Here is a 16,685-nt window from a genome sequence, read left to right on the forward strand (position 1 = left end):
GTTTTTCGAAAGGCATCTGTGTCTTTAGGAGCACGTTCTCTTTGTGAAGAATGACCAGGAGGTGTAGGGGCTCACCCATTAACTGAAGGATCACCCCACAACCATACAGTGATTTGTCACCACTGGCACATAATATATATAACTGGTATAGGTTCAGCTTACCTAGCTTGGCCCACCTCAGACATAGATATTGAATCCTAGAAGGAAGATGAGCACTCCCCACAGGGCAATTTGTTTTAAGATAGATGGGATATATCCCTCTCCACTATATTGGGAAAACATGATAAAATACCTGGACTGTGACTTTAAAAAGGTCCAAAACAGGCAGCTTGAGAAGCTAGGTCATGACACGCAACCCTATTAAAAAATCAGTGATGATGTGACCAAAATAACAGATAAAGTAGACTGATGGATGTTTCAAACATTGTCCTTCTTCCCCACGAGACACTAAAAAGGATCCTTTGGCTGCCTAGAATAAGAAATATAACCCTATCATGTGCAAAAAGTTGTTTAATGGGAATTTAAAAACCAAAAATAAACATCCATTGGACCATGAAATCTGCAAGGAGAGTTTCTGGATAAAACTCAAGGCTCTTACTAACATGCAGACTAGCGGATATGAAAACATTATCTGCTGGCACAAAATTACTTTCTTTTGTTGACTGTCAGGAGTAAACATAAGGGGCTTCTCAAAGTTGTGGCTAAGATCGTAATAAGTGGTTCCTAAAGTGGGGGTATCTGTGTCTATGACTAAATGAGCTGATCAGGTTTTCCAAAGTGCTAAGGCCCAGTGACGTCTGTTGAATCACCAGGAGGCACTGAGAGCTCCACAAATTTTGGGAAAAAATAAGCTACTCATTTCACTAGCTAGAGGGGAAAAGAATTTACAAATTCAATGCCATTTGCCTTTCCACAGGGTTTGTCCAGGTGGATGTATCCCAAGTGCTTTCTCCACTCCCTATGAAAGTGAATAAGCTGACATTTCTCCTCTACCCCGAAGAGCTCTATTTCTGTAACAGTCTGTGCAGAACAGGTCCTCTCTTCCACAGTACTGGGCTTTCCACTTTCTCCATTCTAGAGGGAAAACTGGTGTCAGAACAGCTCACTCCAGGGCAGGGGGAAAGGGATTACAGCCACTAGGTGACATAGCATGAACTTATACTATTATTATATTTATTAATATTATTACTGTTATTATATTTATAATTATAATGTAATAATATTACAATAAGTAATATTAATTAATATTTATTAACAGATCCTGTAAAAAATAAGGAAGATGGTGAAGATTTGCTGTTCTCTCCTCCTCTTAAGTTTGCTCAGTGGGCAACTCAACGCCAACCCCGGACTCAAAGTGAGGATCACCCAGAAGGGGTTGGAGTATGGTATGTGTGATGGTGGTATTGCATTGAATCCTGATATGACAGACATAGGGAAGCGAGGGCAGTGGAAGGAAATGACCTGTTCACAGGCTATAAAGAAAAGGAAAGTTTAAGAGCACAATATAGCAGAGAGAGTAAGTTGCTTGACAGCATTGTACATCATATTGAGGTTCATTTGTTTTCAGATATTGAATCAGTAAGTTCAGCTCTTGCCATGACTGGGAGTGAGATCTGAAATAGCACTGCTGGGTCTCAAATGAGATACCATCTTCTTTCTGACTCTGTGTCCATCCCATCTCCTAAGCCAGAAGCACACAACTATAAACTCCCAGGCAGTGTCAAAGGCAACTGAACTGACCCCTGTTTTCCTGTAGCCAAGGAAGTTGGGCTGGAAATCCTGAAGCAGAATATGGAGAAGGAACAGTTCCCTGATTTGAGTGGCTATGAGAAATTTGGGCTTGGTAATGTCAAATACAACATCTCAAGGTAAGTATTTGTGTTTGACTGAAATTTCAATCTTGTTTTGTGTTCATCCTGACTCACAAAATACAAATGATTCCTTTTCTTTTCTCTTCCTTATCTCCCTCATGCTCTAGAATACACGTCACTGCCGTTGAATTCCCCAGTGCTTCCATCTCCCTTATACCTGGGAGTGGGATAAAGCTGGTGATTGGAAATGCTTCTCTAACCATCGATATGAACTGGAACATAAGGACCTGGATGTTGTACGTACAGCCTCATGTGTTCTGGTATTTTTCTTGATGGAGAATATAAAGATAAAAATGCAAAGTTTAGTTTTTCTTGAGACCCCTTCATGGCAAAGGTGCTTTTTAACAGCTAGCAGCAGTAACCCAGGAGTACAGACTGGACCTTCTCAACAGGTCTGGTGGTGGGAGGCAGCCCCTGCCCCCTCAGACATGACCACTGATACAGAGCCCGTGGCTGACAATCACCTCTGCAAATAGTAAAGGACTGATGCTCTAGCTGAACGCTCTTGTTGTCCAGTCTACCAGCTAATGATACATTTAGAAAAATTGTAGCATGGTGGATCACAGTCCAGTATATTAAACCATCCCAGTGCAGCTGCACTATTTGAAAGCTTGTGCTATGCCTCCAAGAGACAGTTCAAAAGCCGATGGAAAATGAACAAGCAACTGGCAATATCCTTAAAGCAGTCTCCACACCTTCTGAGTCCCAGGCTGTTTCAGAGACAAGAAATCCCTCTTCTCTTCCCCACAACTGACATTACTTGTACTGCTGAAGTGACTGAATTACAGCGGTCTCTGATCTGCACTTCTGCTGTCGGGGACAGCAGGGCTGGCTGCTTGCAAGGGGAGAGGACCGGGGAGGTGAGGGTGATGGCAGAGCTGGAGGGGCAGTGCCCTCACTGGCAAGTACCCAGGGCAGGCAGGCAGAACAGGTTAGTGGCAGTGACCAGGAACAGCCACCAGTCCAGATTGCCAGCCCAGTCCATAGCGAAGAGGCAGGTCTGAGAGAAAGCCAGGAAGCCAAGCCAGCAAAGCACCGTTAGGATTAACTAAGTACAAGATACACATAGGTGTACCTACAACATAGCTCAAGCAAAGACCTGAGCTCCAATGCAGCTCATAAACCAAGGTTTGACATGCCCAGTGAGGCTTTTCACAGCTCTTTCTCACAACCAAGCTATGAACAACTGGATCCAAAATAACACAGCTTCACCATATTGGAGCTGGTCCTGAGCATGGGCTGCCAAACCCCTGGGAGGGGTGTGGAAGAGGGCACAGAGCCCATTGGGGCACTCCAGGCCCCGACATGGGTTTGCATCGACCCTCCTCAGATATCAATAGGTTAGATCCCAGTACAGCTCTCTTGCCCTATCTTATATCAGGCATATCCCAGTTCCCTCTGCTGTGGGCGCCAGTCTGGGAAGTGGAACAAAATACTTTACAATAGTGAATTATCTACTTTCCCAAATCCATAATTTTTTAAAACTCCTAGCTGTAAATCTGTGTAGAATACTCAATTCTTTGCAGACATGTTAGAATCTATTTTTGTTATGAGTAATGCAATAAGAAGTATTCAGATAAACAACTTCATCATCAGCGAATGAAAAAGGGTCTGTTTAAGAATTAATGAGTCTTGAACATTCATTTAAAATAGGGTTTTATCAGTTATATATTTATTTTTACTTTATGCAGCAAAGACAGTGGAAGAAGCACAGTATACATTTCAAAGGTGTTTGTTACTGCAATCTTTTCAACACCCCTGGATAATACAGGTCATACATCAATATCACTTACCAGCTGCCGGACAACTTCTGGTGATATAGACATCAAGTTGAATGGAAAAAGTGGGTAAGTGGAAGAGATCTGTATATACTCTGGGAGAAAATAACTGTCAATGAATGGCACAGAGACAACTTCACAAAATAGGGCACCCAGAATTGCTTTTGGGCATCTCTAGGCACCATAGGTGAAAATCTGGGCCCTAATACAGTGTTAAAATGGCCAAAATTGATGCTTGTCTTTGTATTTGTGCACAATGTCACTTGAGTAGAGGATAAAGGCAGCATCGAACAATTTCTTGTGCGTCTTCAGCACCTACTTCTTTCCAAATACTGCTCTAATCTTGAACTCTAGGCAGCAGTTATATGCTTGTACTATGCTTCAAGTACTCCTAGTCACAGTGCTATCAAAACTGAACAGAACCAGACTGCTGTCTGTTGTGCCTGTGGTTACAACCCCATACAACATTATTTCATTGTTTTCTTCTACTTCTCTCACTATCTGAATACTACTCTTGTCACCTGGTTTTGAGTTTGGTTTTTTGTTTCTTTTTTTTTGACTTGTATTGCAAGTTCCTAGTGCAGAGACTACTTATTTATTCTGTGTTTGTACATACATTATGGTGGTAATATCATACAATCATAGAATGATTTGGGTTGGAAGAGAGCTTAAAGACCATCTCGTTCCAACCCCCTGCCATGGGCAGGGACACCTTCCACTAGACCAGGCTGCTCAAATCCCCATCCAACCTGGCCTTGAACATTTCCAGGGATAGGACATCCACAGCTTCTCTGGGAAACCTGTTCCAGTGCCTCACCACCCTCACAGGGAAGAATTTCTTCCTAATATCTAGTCTAAATCCTCCCTCTTCCAGTTTAAAGCCATTGCCCCTTGTCCTATCACTACACACCCTTGTAAAAAGTCCCTTCCTAGCTTTCTTGTAGGCCCCTTTTAAGTTCTAGAAGGCTGAAGAATTTCTTATTCATAAAGATGAATCTATCCGAGCTAATTGCTGAGATGCCCAGTGGTGAAATTATCTCCTTTTAAATGGTGGCTCTCTGATAGTTGTTACATTTGAGAAAGCTCCCTTGTGCACTACAATATTGCACTCAGAGGCCATTAAACTGATGTTCTGCTGAGATATCTGATTTCCTGTTAATGACTGTAGTACTTGACCCATGAATTGCTTTCTTCCTTTTTCTCTAGCTTCCTGCATAACTTCTTTATCAAGTATCTGAAGAAACCCATTCACAGGAGCTTGGTCACTAATGTAAGCCTTTCAAATTGTGTAGGGGAGGAGTTTAAGGAGCATGACTTTCACAAGTCAGTGCTGTGAGCTTGGCAAAGGAAGAACTAGAAAAATAATACAGTCCTATTCTGGTCTGATCAGCACAGTCACCATTTTGCCAGCCAGAAATGCTTCCAGATAAAGTGCCAAGTTCATGGCCAAGACATTGACTAGTCCACAGCTAGTTTCAACAGAGGCAGCAGTAGGGCCAGAAAATGTAGTTATTTTCCCATTCCAATGTAGAATAAGTCTCTGCCTGTGTACCTACAGGCATCCTGGGTTTGGCGTAATTTTTATATTCAGCAACCAAAACATGTATTGGGTGGTGCACAGAGAAGTTGTAGTACTTCGCCTGATAGTATGACATATTTAAACTTCATCATATCAAAGAGGTGAGTAGTTCTGATGACAACCTGCCCAGGGCCTCTGAGAGGAGGCAAAGCTTGAGATGGCTGTGATTCTGCCCCAGGACAGGGATCTCTCCTGTGAGACCAAGGTGAGATCTTGTCTCCTTCTTGTGCTATTTAAGGCTGTGGTTTTGTCACCCCCATCAGCCTGCCTTTGGCAACTTCCCACTTTGTTGCCTAAAGGCAACTCTGACATAGGACATGCTTACATTGCACCAAGAAGAAACCTCGGGGAACCAGTTAGCTAAAGAAAAGCTAGTTTAGGTGTTTTGACAAATGCTGCAATGTCGGTCACATAAGCAGAAAGATTTGCTAGCACACAGGTAAGAGGTGCTTAAAAGTCCACACTAATCAGGCCATAACTTGAGTGTGCTTTTATACAGTCATGTCCCAACATCAGATCTGGGATCCGGTTGATAGATGAAGACCTCCAATCACTGAATGGTGAGTCACTAGCGATATGTTTTTTTCCTTCTGCTTTCTCTTTCCTGTTCAGTGAAACTCTGCAGCTTCCTTAACAGCAGCTGGTCAGCAAAGCCTCCAGGGGTGGTATCAGACCCTCTGATCTGTCTAACCCCTTGCTTACAGGACCACAGTTAAATAAAAGGAGGGCTACTTAGACAAGAAAATTTTATTTCTTAGAAGCTAAGGGCTTGGGAGCAATTCTCAACTTGCCAATGTGGCAGTGTGCATTTCTGTTGTCAGAAATGCCACTTAGAGGCCACGCAGCACTGAGCTAAGGCAGTTTTCCCTTCCCTCCCATGCTCTGAGTCCTCCTGCACACATAGCACTTTATAAGCTGAAGCCTGCTCTCCTAGCCTGCCTGGAAATTTAAGTTTTACTTGCCTATTTGTCAGACTTGCCAAAGGCAAAATGAAAAAGCTCCTTTGTAAAAAACCTTCTCACTTTAACCATTTTGGCTTAGATTTGCAGGCATTTAAGACACCCAAAGTGTTGGGCAGATACCATGTGCAAAACATAAGTACCTAAGCAGATCAGGCACCCACCTTTCCGGGAAAGTATTTGAAAGTTAGAGGCACTCTGGATGCTGTCAGAACTGCTTGACAAGAAATCCCAACACCTCCTTCTGCTGTGAAGCACTGGTATAGCCATTTCCTTTTTTTTGTTAGACCCAATTTACTTTTCCACAATGAGAAATCATTAGACAAACTAAAGAAGGTACTTTAAAGAGAGTGCCAGTAGAAACATCAAGCATTAGGTCAGAATGCCTGTTAGGAGGTCCCTGCTTGTGTTTTTCCCTACTCTTTGGAACAACTTGTGTCATTCTCCTTCAGGAACTGACTTAGTTTGAAGTATACACAAAATTCTTTCTGTGCTTTTAGTAATATTGGGTATTTTGCCTTATCTACTACCTTTACAGTCCTAATGCCGATTGACGATTTGGCTGAAATAGACTACTCCTTAAATAGCTTGCCAGCAGTATTCCGACCCTTCATTGACCTGGACTTAAAGGTAAATGCCTTCAGTGCTATTTGCCAAGATTGCTGTGTTTTTTATTATTGTATGATCCACTTTCTAAGATGATCATGATTGCTGTTCTGAACATTGTCTCGGTATTTGAGAAGACAGACATTTCAAAGCATTATTGCATTTCTTATTGTAATAATTTTTAACAATCCTGTTGTAAAATGAATTATTTAAAAGCTACATCCTTTTTTTTTTTAATTACTGTTGAGCTGGTTATAGCAAATAGAGACCAGTAAAAGTTGACTAAGCAAGTTAGAAGGAAAAAGAGAAACAGAAACGAGAGGAAAAAGGTATTCAACTTCATCCTTCTCTCACTGTTGATTAATATCTGGGACTTCTTTGTTCAGTCAGCCAGGGGAAGATTTCTACACATTGCACTAACTAGATGCATCTGCTGTCAGTTGAGAGAGGAAAAGGAAAAGAATAAGAAAGACTATAGGGGCAAGAATTAAGTCTCTGGGCTTGAACGGGAAGAGAGAGACCCTTGAAAATGCACAGGAGCCCAAGGAGTGCTGCTGAGTTTGAAGACCTGAAAGTTTCTTTCAAATAAAGGAAAAAATCTCCTTATGTTTTGAAACTAAAGTCAGACTAGCTCCTAATTCTAAAATGACTGTAATTCTGTGTAAGGTGATTTGATTGAGGGTAGTTATCATCATCATCATAGTATCTAAGATCCTTAATTAAGTTTAAGATGCTTTGCAGTAGGTGCTCTGCAAAGGGAGAATGAAAAGATAGTCTTCTCACAAAGATCTTCTAAATTAACTATTCACAAGGCTCAACAGGGAAATAAGAGAGGCCATAACACAAAGGAACAAAAAGCTAGTATCCGTCAGTATGGTAGACACTGGTTGTGGCACACAAGCTGTGCAGCTGCTGTCCAGCTCTCCTGTAGCAACTAGATTTTAAGCAGGGACTTGAGGTAGACTAGAGAGGTAACGGCATGGCTGTTTATAAGAGCTACTCTCCCACATCAGATGCAACGTGGGGGAAAGATACAAAGCAAGTAACTAGTAAATCCAGCAAGTGGGGATTGAATGGGGAGGTCATCGGCAGTGATTCAGCACTTTGTAAGCGTTTTGATAGTCCTTAAAAGGCTACACAAAATTTAGAGATAGATGGGGAGGAGTTGAGAAAATGAAGACACACAGAATACATTTGAGATGAAACAGAAAGGGGGAACTAATAAAACTAATATAAAATATCTTAACCTCTGAGTACCTTCATCACTTTAAATCAGTTCTACCTTTTTGTTTAATCTGGATGCATTTGGAAGTATTAGATCTGCAAGTCTTGGCTAATAACATGAGTAATCCAAAGACAACATAAGTGTTTTTAGGCTTGTCTGGCATAACTTTCCTTTCTCTCATAGGCATTCTTTTGTCTGCACAAGTTACCAACTTGCTTCTGGGTAGAATAAGGTGTTGATCTTGACCTACAAAGACCTCTGGTTTTAGAGATTCATTTTGTAACTGAGACCACTGGATAGCTCTAGGCAGCAGTTCTTGGATGTAAATTCCTGGAGATGAGGAAAGGAGAAAGTAAGGTTTTTCAGTACGGAGGACCCTTAGTTGTGCTCTTCATGCAGTATGTAGACCCTTAATTTAGAGGCTTTGTTTTCTGCGGTGGTAGACTGTTTTCAGTAGGTCATCAGCATCTCAAAAGATAGATCTCAGGTGTTGTCTGTGAAGGTCCAATCTCTGGAACTTGTCTTCACCACCTGCTTGAAAGCACCAAGTCTTCAAGGTGTACCACAAAGCCTATGTACTCATTTATACACTAAATGAATACCCTGAGCAAGGTAAAAGAAAGCAGCATTAATTGTCTTCAGTCATGTTAAAGTCAAAATATGACTCTGATTTTTTTTTTGTCTCTGACAATAATTTTCAGGGCATAGTCTACCCAGCTGGAAACTATTCTGACCCTCCCTATGTGGCAACTCCCTTCACTATCCCAGACCAAAGTGACTCCATGCTCTACCTTGCCTTCTCCGAGTATTTCTTTCAGACCTCCTCATTTGCTTACTACACCGCAGGGGCTTTCAACATCACCGTTGCAGAGGAGGTGAGTAGGACACAGAGGAATGGGGTAAGAGTGGCTCAGATCATCCCAGATGGGGCTTTGACCTGCCACTTGTCAGTATGTGGCTGTATAAAGCTGCTAATTGGCCTGTGAAGTCCTGAGACAGTAGATCATAAATACTAGGATATTGTTATGCTTTTTTATTTATGCTCTATATAGATGCCTCAGGCCACAGCCAGGGGTACCAAGTTCCACTGAGCAAGGTACCAAATACTGGCAACTTTGCTACAAAAAAGAACGTTTTTGTTGTCCTGAGGCAGAGACTTCTCTGATGTGGACAAAGGATCTACTCTGGGGAATTTAGCAGCCTCAGTGGCTGTTTTGTGAGGGATCTTCACAGTCTGAAAGTACCAGAGGGCCATGGAAGCAAAGCATATGTCAAAGCACAGTAGCTGTGGCTTGGAGGCTGGCAGACTTGGCTAACCTGTCTCTAGGAGGTTCAGAAGTCCCAAAACCTATAGATTGCAGCCCAAACTATAATGATATTAAGCATTTGCTTTCCCAGGAAGTATTTTGACATATATCACTAGGAATCAGCTTTAAGTATACTGAGTCCCTTAAGAATATTTCTGAGAGGTACAAAATCAAAGATTCATTGAAATTACAATAATAATGCATTCAGAGAAAAGCTGACCATGAAGGTCAAATCCGGTAAACTCATTTGTTTCCTCTTTTTTTTTTTTTTTTTTTTCTCCAGACTTGCAGCTATTTTAATATAAGCACAGAGATATTTGGCAGTATCATCCCTGAGGTGAGTATCATTACTTCCACAAACTCTTTGGAAACCACACGGTGTGGGTGTCGACACCTCGCTACTGGTGTATCCCAAAGCTTGCAGGGCCAGAAGTGGGCACATGGATGCCTCATAACAGCAGAGCAGATGGGCCATGTCACCTTCCACACCCACAATGAGTTGAGTGACTTGCACTGTTACCAAACTTGGCCCATAATCTTGCACATCAATCTTCACTCTGGGCACTGTACCCAAGCCATAGCTGTTCCCACCTAAAACCAGCTCTAGGCAGGAAAAAGCTTCATCATGAGTCCTGCTTTGAGAGACTTCTGAGAGGGTCTCAGCTCAGAAATATCACCTTTCTCCTGCCTAAACCTGCATAATTGTTTTTGCTTCACTGCTAGCCTGTGACTGACTAGCAGAAAGCAATCCAGTAAAGACCTGGGAAGGGACTACAGTGGCCACATGCAGGAAACCAAGCCAACAGATGGGCATGAAATATTACATCTGTGGAACAGACAGGGCAGATGCACAGGATTTCCATTTATTTTAGGTGGAGGAGGTGAACATAACAGGACAGAGAATATGAGCATGCAGGGCTTCCACCAGCCTTCTCAGAATGAGAAACCAAAAATGAGCATAAGAGACCCTAGGCCATGAATGCCAAGGTTGGATGAAATCGGACTCATGGTTCAAAGAACTCCACATCCTTGTTTGCTTCTTGGATGATATTAAGTTCCTTCCTCAAAGCTAAGAATGCTTCAAGGGCAGTTATCATATGGTCTTCTCCGTAAAATGCCATGACTATTGATACTAATATTGCACCTTCTCTCTTCTAAGTAATGAACTTGGTGAGCCTACTTGCTCTTCAGGCAATGGACAGAGTGAGGCTCCTCTGAGGACAGTCCAGAGCAGGAACCTGTCTCATGAGATGGGTGAATTTCAAAGTGAACAACTCCTGAGCTATTTTATTGCGCGACTTAAACGTCACATTCATGTTCCGTTCCTTTCCTATGTTCAGAAACGAGTATTTAATTTGTCTCAAAGAGATATAGAAGAAATTGTATTCCTAGAGTGGAAGGAATTTTCCACTGTATTCCTATTGTGGCCAAGACTGTTAATTTATCATCACAGAAAACTTCTACTTCCTGCTTGCTTGAAAGAATCTTACATTAGCAGCTACCCTTCACCTCATCTCAAGGAACTACTTCAAAATGATTGCTTCAAGTACGAGAAAATGCAGTATTCTGATCTGCTCTACAAGAAAATAATTTTTATGTCTTTTTTTTTTTTGTCTTGGAATCTTACAGGTAGCCAAATATTCAGTTACACCCTACCCAGTGATGTTGAAGCTAATGGCTACTGAAATACCTATCATCAGCTTAGAGCAGGATTCCTTCACAGTAGAGATTCAGGGCTCCATGGAGGTATTCGCTGTTCTGCCAGACTCAACCACCCAGTCGTTGTTCACAATGAACATAGTAAGTACAATGAACGGCGTGACGTTTAACTCAGGGTTAAATATGTTTGTTCCTTCCTTCTGCTAGAACTCTGTACAAGAAACAAAGTGCCAAATTTCTAGTACTTAAACATGCAGATTCCCCTTAGTCACAGATGGTGCCTATGTGGCCTCACTGAACCTATAGCACATTTCTATGGTGAAGAAATTCTCCTACAGATGGACAAAATTCCAAACATATAGTGACTCTGATTAACCAAAGTTTTGTTCTCTGGAGTGACAGTTCTGCAGGCATGAGTCATGCCTCTTAGCAACTTGTTCATTTAACTGAAAATGCCTTTGATTAGCGAAATCTCATTACCCACACTTCAGCCTTTGTCAGTGCCATTTGGACAAGCAGACATTTACTGTGTGCAGCCTTGCATGGGCCATGGGCTAGGGAGAAAGTTGCATCTACATGAAACAGCTTCCATACATAACTGGGGAGAGGGTATTTATGTATTTGTGACTAATTCACTGTTTTTATATGTCTGGTAATCCATGGTTTCTTTATTCTGCAGGCAGCCAATACTAGCATTGCTCTGAATATATTTGACCAGAAATTGATGGGCTCACTATGTTTGAACAGGTAATCCAACTTAGGATGGAAAGGATTTCCAGCCATTTGGAAAACACTGTTAGCAATCCCAACATTAGCAGTTCAGGCACATGATCAGATGACTATGAATGTGTTTCCCTGGCAAGTTCATCTGCATTAGATTCTCTAATTCTCCACATGACTGTACCTGTACAGTTTAAAGGAGTCAGGAAGCTTCTCTGTGACAACTGCTAGAGTCCCCAAGGAACTGCCCACCAGCTGTGGACTGCTGCAGGGCAGTGGTCTCATTGGACTTCTCTGCTCTTTATGCCTACTTTCCCCTCTGAGCTAGATAAATGAAGGGTGCAGGGCAGTTATGATGACTGTGAATCATCTGGGAGCTTCCCTCACCTTTCCAGCTGGCAAGATGACCCTGCTTTCTAGACCACCTTCACCACTAAAGACGTGCAGAGGGGTCCAGGACACAGTAAAGAACCTGGACCCCTGCAGTTCCTCTACACTCATATTCTTGTAGCGGAGTTTCGCCAACCAAAGCACTGCAACTTCCAAGGGTCAGAAAACTGGAGACCAGAGGTTTGGGCATTTAGGCATCTAGCATGTCACATTTTATAGAGAGAAGTTCTGTATACCAAGACCTGACAGCTGGGAATTGTGATCCTGATTTCATAAAAGTCCTTGGGAAGACAGTTATAGGGCTAAGAATATGCAGAGTTTGTTAGGGTACAGAGATGTTAGGAATTTAAGGACGATAGTGCTGTTAGCATTTTTTGCAGCAATATTCAAAAAGAAAAATCTAGAGCGTGCTGGAAGCTGACCTTGAGAGCTGGGATGCTAGTGCTGTGGAAACTCAGAAATCTGGTGTTGGATACTTGAGTACATACGGAATAAGTACTTGAATTTGGAAAGAGAGACATTAGCAACACAGCCATCAGCAGCAGTACCATACAATGAACAGAATTTTTCTTCCCATCCTGGTAAGGCTCACATCAAAGCATTAAGTAGATGCACCAAAATCCTTTCAAAATATCTGAGAGCCTGCAAGTCCTTGGTAAAATCAATTGCCGGTAGGATTTCCAAAACACAGCACTCACATTGTTGGCTACAGCCCTTCTGGCATACTCTTTTGCAGGCAGGCTCAGCAGTGCTCTGAGAAAGCCATATAGGCAGTACACATTGTGTGAAATATATTGCTTCAAAAATCTCTTTACAGGTGCTTCTTAAGGCATGGAGCTCTACAGCAGTGACTGCACATGACTAGAATCACTGTGTGTTTATCCTTTCTAGTGACTCATCTTGTTTCACTTCTTTCCCTCAGGCTCCAGTTTTCCCTAGCCCACTCCAATGTTGGCTTTTTCGAGGTAAGTGGGTAGTTTAAGCATATAGTCAATGCAAACCAAGAATATCAGTGATATCAAGTCTAAAGAGTAAGCAACTAAATTTTATCTGTATTTCTAAATCGTTTGGCATCATTCCTGGATAGCTCTTTTCCTGTCTTCTGGCAGCCTCCTTTCTGCTGTGGACTTAAAAGTATATTCTTTGGGGCAAGTTAGTGCTCTGAAAATGAGATATTCTGTAGTTCCCCTGACTGCTGTATCACATTTCATCAGTAAGCAGAGAGATCTCTCTAATCATAACGGTGAAACACACAGCCGAAATCTGAACCGCAGCAGCAGACGGAGCAGGGTGCTGTCTAAGCAATCCCATGCGCAACTGAAGCAGAGGCACTCCATGTGGTGCAGTGCTGCTCATCACAGATGCTTGGAATTACAGGAGGGAATGGAAGCCAAAATACTAGTCTCAGATGCCTAAAATAGTGCAGTTGTAGCCTTGCAGGGGAAAACCCTGCCTCTGCAGAGTCATTTAATTCTGAGTACAATCAATCAGTTCTGAGTGGCTGAGGAGAAAGGATTAAAATTGTTCTGGTCCTGCTTTGCTATTGGTGATAAATTATCTCATAAATAAAGGAAATAGACTGTTCTAAATGAAAATGTTGTCCAAGCATGATGAAAGCCATTTGCATTTTGCATCTCACTTCCTTTGCATCATTCCAAAGTCCACTTGAGCTTATGACTCTTTTGGGCCAAATGAGACCTGAAAGTTGAACATGAACCTACTAAACTCCATCCAGGATTAGTGCATGACAGTTCTACCACCATCAGGAAATGATGGCTAACGCGGTTTTCTTGTCTGTGGCAGATCTCGCTTCTGGAGAACATCCTGTCTTACATTTTACAGACTGAAGTAATTCCATCAGCTAATGGTAAGGCTGTATTTCAAAGCATCAGCTAAAATCTTCCAGCAGAGTGGGTAATTCTAGGAACTTCTACTGACTTTCTGCTTAAGTTTCCATTTCCCATTAACTTGAGTGGAAAATGACCATCAGCCAGTAAGCAGTAGAAGGGGGAGATTGATCTGTAGGGGTGTAAGTGCACCCTCTCACTGGCACTCTTCTGCAAAAAGGGCTTGGAAACCCATAATTCATCTGTCTTCACCTCACTCAAGGTGGCTCTGATGCCTCAGTGAGAAGCATGTCTCTTTAGTCTGCACACCTGCCTAAGGCCACTGTGTGTGAAATGTATCCCTCCTTATTAAACCAGAACAGAGCTTTTGCCTCTCATAAATCTCATTTAAGGCCCTGGAGGGGGGACATTGCTTTGTGCCAGTCCTCTGTACCAGGATGAACTTCACATTGCTTAATTAAGGAGACAAATGGGAACAGGTTCTAATGATGCTAGAGCTGTATTAACAATCCCTCAGGTCACTAGGGACAAATCACTGAGTATGTAACGTGTTGAACATGACATGCCTTGGTTTGGCTGCAACACTCTGCCAAGAGAAAAGGATCTGTAATTCTTTTTCCCCATTGGTAAATGAGCATCATATCTACCTCCTAGGATTGCCTTAAGAGGTTAATTGTTCTAAATGACCTAGAAATCTCTGGATAAATGGGGTTGTTGAAGGGCAGGTATTTATTATATTTCCAATACATACCTAAATCATGGTCTTTGTCTCTTTTTTTAAGCTAAACTGTCAAAAGGATTCCCTCTTCCTAATCTAGCCAATGTGACCTTGACGAGACCTCACATTACAATTGTACAGGTGAGACTTTGACACTCTTATGAAAGATTATCCCTTATGAAATGTTATCCCTCTTTTTTCTTTTTTTTTTTCTTTTTTTTTAATTGGCTAGGCATTTATTCACCTTCTGTTTGTACAAGAAACTTGCTGGATTTGAGCTAGTTAAGCAGTAAAAAGCCCTGAGTTTAAAATGAGATCTGTAATAATGGTAAAATCCTGTTAGAAACAAATTTGTCTGTCTTTGAGAGGAAAAGTTAGAACTGACTACATAACCATGGAGTGATCAAATGCAGAGCTTGCTCAGACTTGCAAGTTGCAATTCGGTGTGAAAACAGGTTTACCTTTAACATTTTGTTCAAGTTTGGCCAATCAAATCAAATTAGAGTTATCGCTATCCCCACAGTCCTGCTGACTTTAACAGGAATAGTGGAAATACGAGAGGGAGGTGAATTCAATTTTATGCACCTAAGATGACTGGATTTTGTTAATAATTGGTGATAATGACTGAAGCTAGTAGTCAAAAGTAGTTAGTGAGCTCTCAGAAAATATTCTTTGCTTTCTGGTTGTTATTCCCCAAATCTAGGCCTTAGTTTGAACACACAGGATATTGCTAGACAATCAGTCAGTGCAAGGGCATTGCTGACAAACAAACTCCCAGAAAACGGGTAAGCTTGTTACATTTCTGCACTTGTTTACTAACTTCTCAGTTATATTCAGCTTTGCAGAGACAGTCTCAAATCCTTGTTTGTGGTTAAGCACAAAGCACAACTCAGGAAAGGAAACCTAAAGGTTGGTTTTAATTTTCTTTGCATCCCCCATAGCTGGCAGCAGCCAGCTATGCAGTCCTTATAAAATATAATTGCTTGGAGACTGCTTTCAGTGGCACTAGTTGCCAGCAATCTTATAGGCTAATTATGAGTTAGAGATTTTAGCAGTTCTGTGGGGCTCATTTCTCACCTCACTTTCTCTAACCAGTCTCCTCATCAGTAACTAGGAATGAGAGAGGACACAGGAGAATTGCTATGCCCTATCAACTTGAGTGGGATTCCTATTTAAAAACTAGTTCTCTAGTCTCCACTTCCAGACCCAGTTTATTGGCTGTGGTCAATAGGAAGAAAGACAATTCTTCCCACTCTTCATAGATAACCACATTAGACTGTGATGAGCTGCTCTCTGCAGGTTCATTGCTCCGTATGTGCTGACAATGAGGCAAGGTTTAAGGACAAGTTTAGATTAGATGGCTAATTCTTAAGTGGCTCAGATTAGGTAAAAAAAATAGTCCCACCTTGTGATAATTGTGTAGTTGCTTAAAGGCTCAGATGAACTCTCCTGGGTAGGCCGTATGGTCTCTAGATGTCCCTTCTGTTGCTAGCATGGTGCAAAGCAATAGCACCCAGGAAAAGATGGGGCTCTTTTGCAAAGTTCAAAGGAAAGAGTTTAATAAAACTTGTAACTTCCAAGGCTTAGCTGTTATCAGTAGATTTTCTGACCTTAAACACCAGTTGAAATTTTAAAAACAAACAAACAAACAACCCCCCCCCAAAAAAAAAAACCACAATAAAACCAAACAAACAAAATAACACTTTCATTTTGTAATTCGTAGCACTTAGCACTTCAGTGACTGTTCTTCTCCCCACAGGGATATATGTTGATTTCTACTGATGTCCACTACAAACACTGAAGGAGAAGAGAGACCATTTGTTAAGCATGAACTTCAAATCAATAATGTGACTGTGAAGGCTAAACATGGTCCAGTTCTGCTGAAATGTGTAACTTGAGCTCTGACAAGGGCAATGTCGTCCTGGTTGAGGGCGAGGGAGGTTGCAGGGAGGCAAAGAAAGCTGATGGAATGGTTAGGCTGTACAACGGTGGTAACAAGCAGACCCAGAGGAGAATGTGACACATG

The 16,685-nt window shown here is 41.8% G+C and overlaps 1 protein-coding gene across 1 annotated transcript; it reads left to right on the forward strand.

Annotated features, from left to right (window-relative positions):
• The first annotated feature begins 1,279 nt into the window (after positions 1-1,279).
• BPIFC (BPI fold containing family C) lies at positions 1,280-16,460 on the forward strand. Its single transcript, XM_009699664.1, has 15 exons — positions 1,280-1,385; positions 1,757-1,868; positions 1,979-2,107; positions 3,563-3,718; positions 4,856-4,919; positions 5,728-5,788; positions 6,726-6,817; positions 8,720-8,893; positions 9,609-9,662; positions 10,955-11,125; positions 11,664-11,731; positions 13,017-13,059; positions 13,898-13,961; positions 14,724-14,800; positions 16,419-16,460. The coding sequence occupies exons 1-15, from the start codon at positions 1,280-1,282 to the stop codon at positions 16,458-16,460; spliced, it is 1,413 nt and encodes a 470-aa protein (XP_009697966.1).
• Positions 16,461-16,685: the final 225 nt, after the last annotated feature.

The sequence above is a fragment of the Cariama cristata genome, unplaced genomic scaffold, assembly GCF_000690535.1.
Source record: "Cariama cristata isolate BGI_N322 unplaced genomic scaffold, ASM69053v1 scaffold25114, whole genome shotgun sequence".
NCBI classification, from domain to species: Eukaryota; Metazoa; Chordata; class Aves; order Cariamiformes; family Cariamidae; genus Cariama; species Cariama cristata.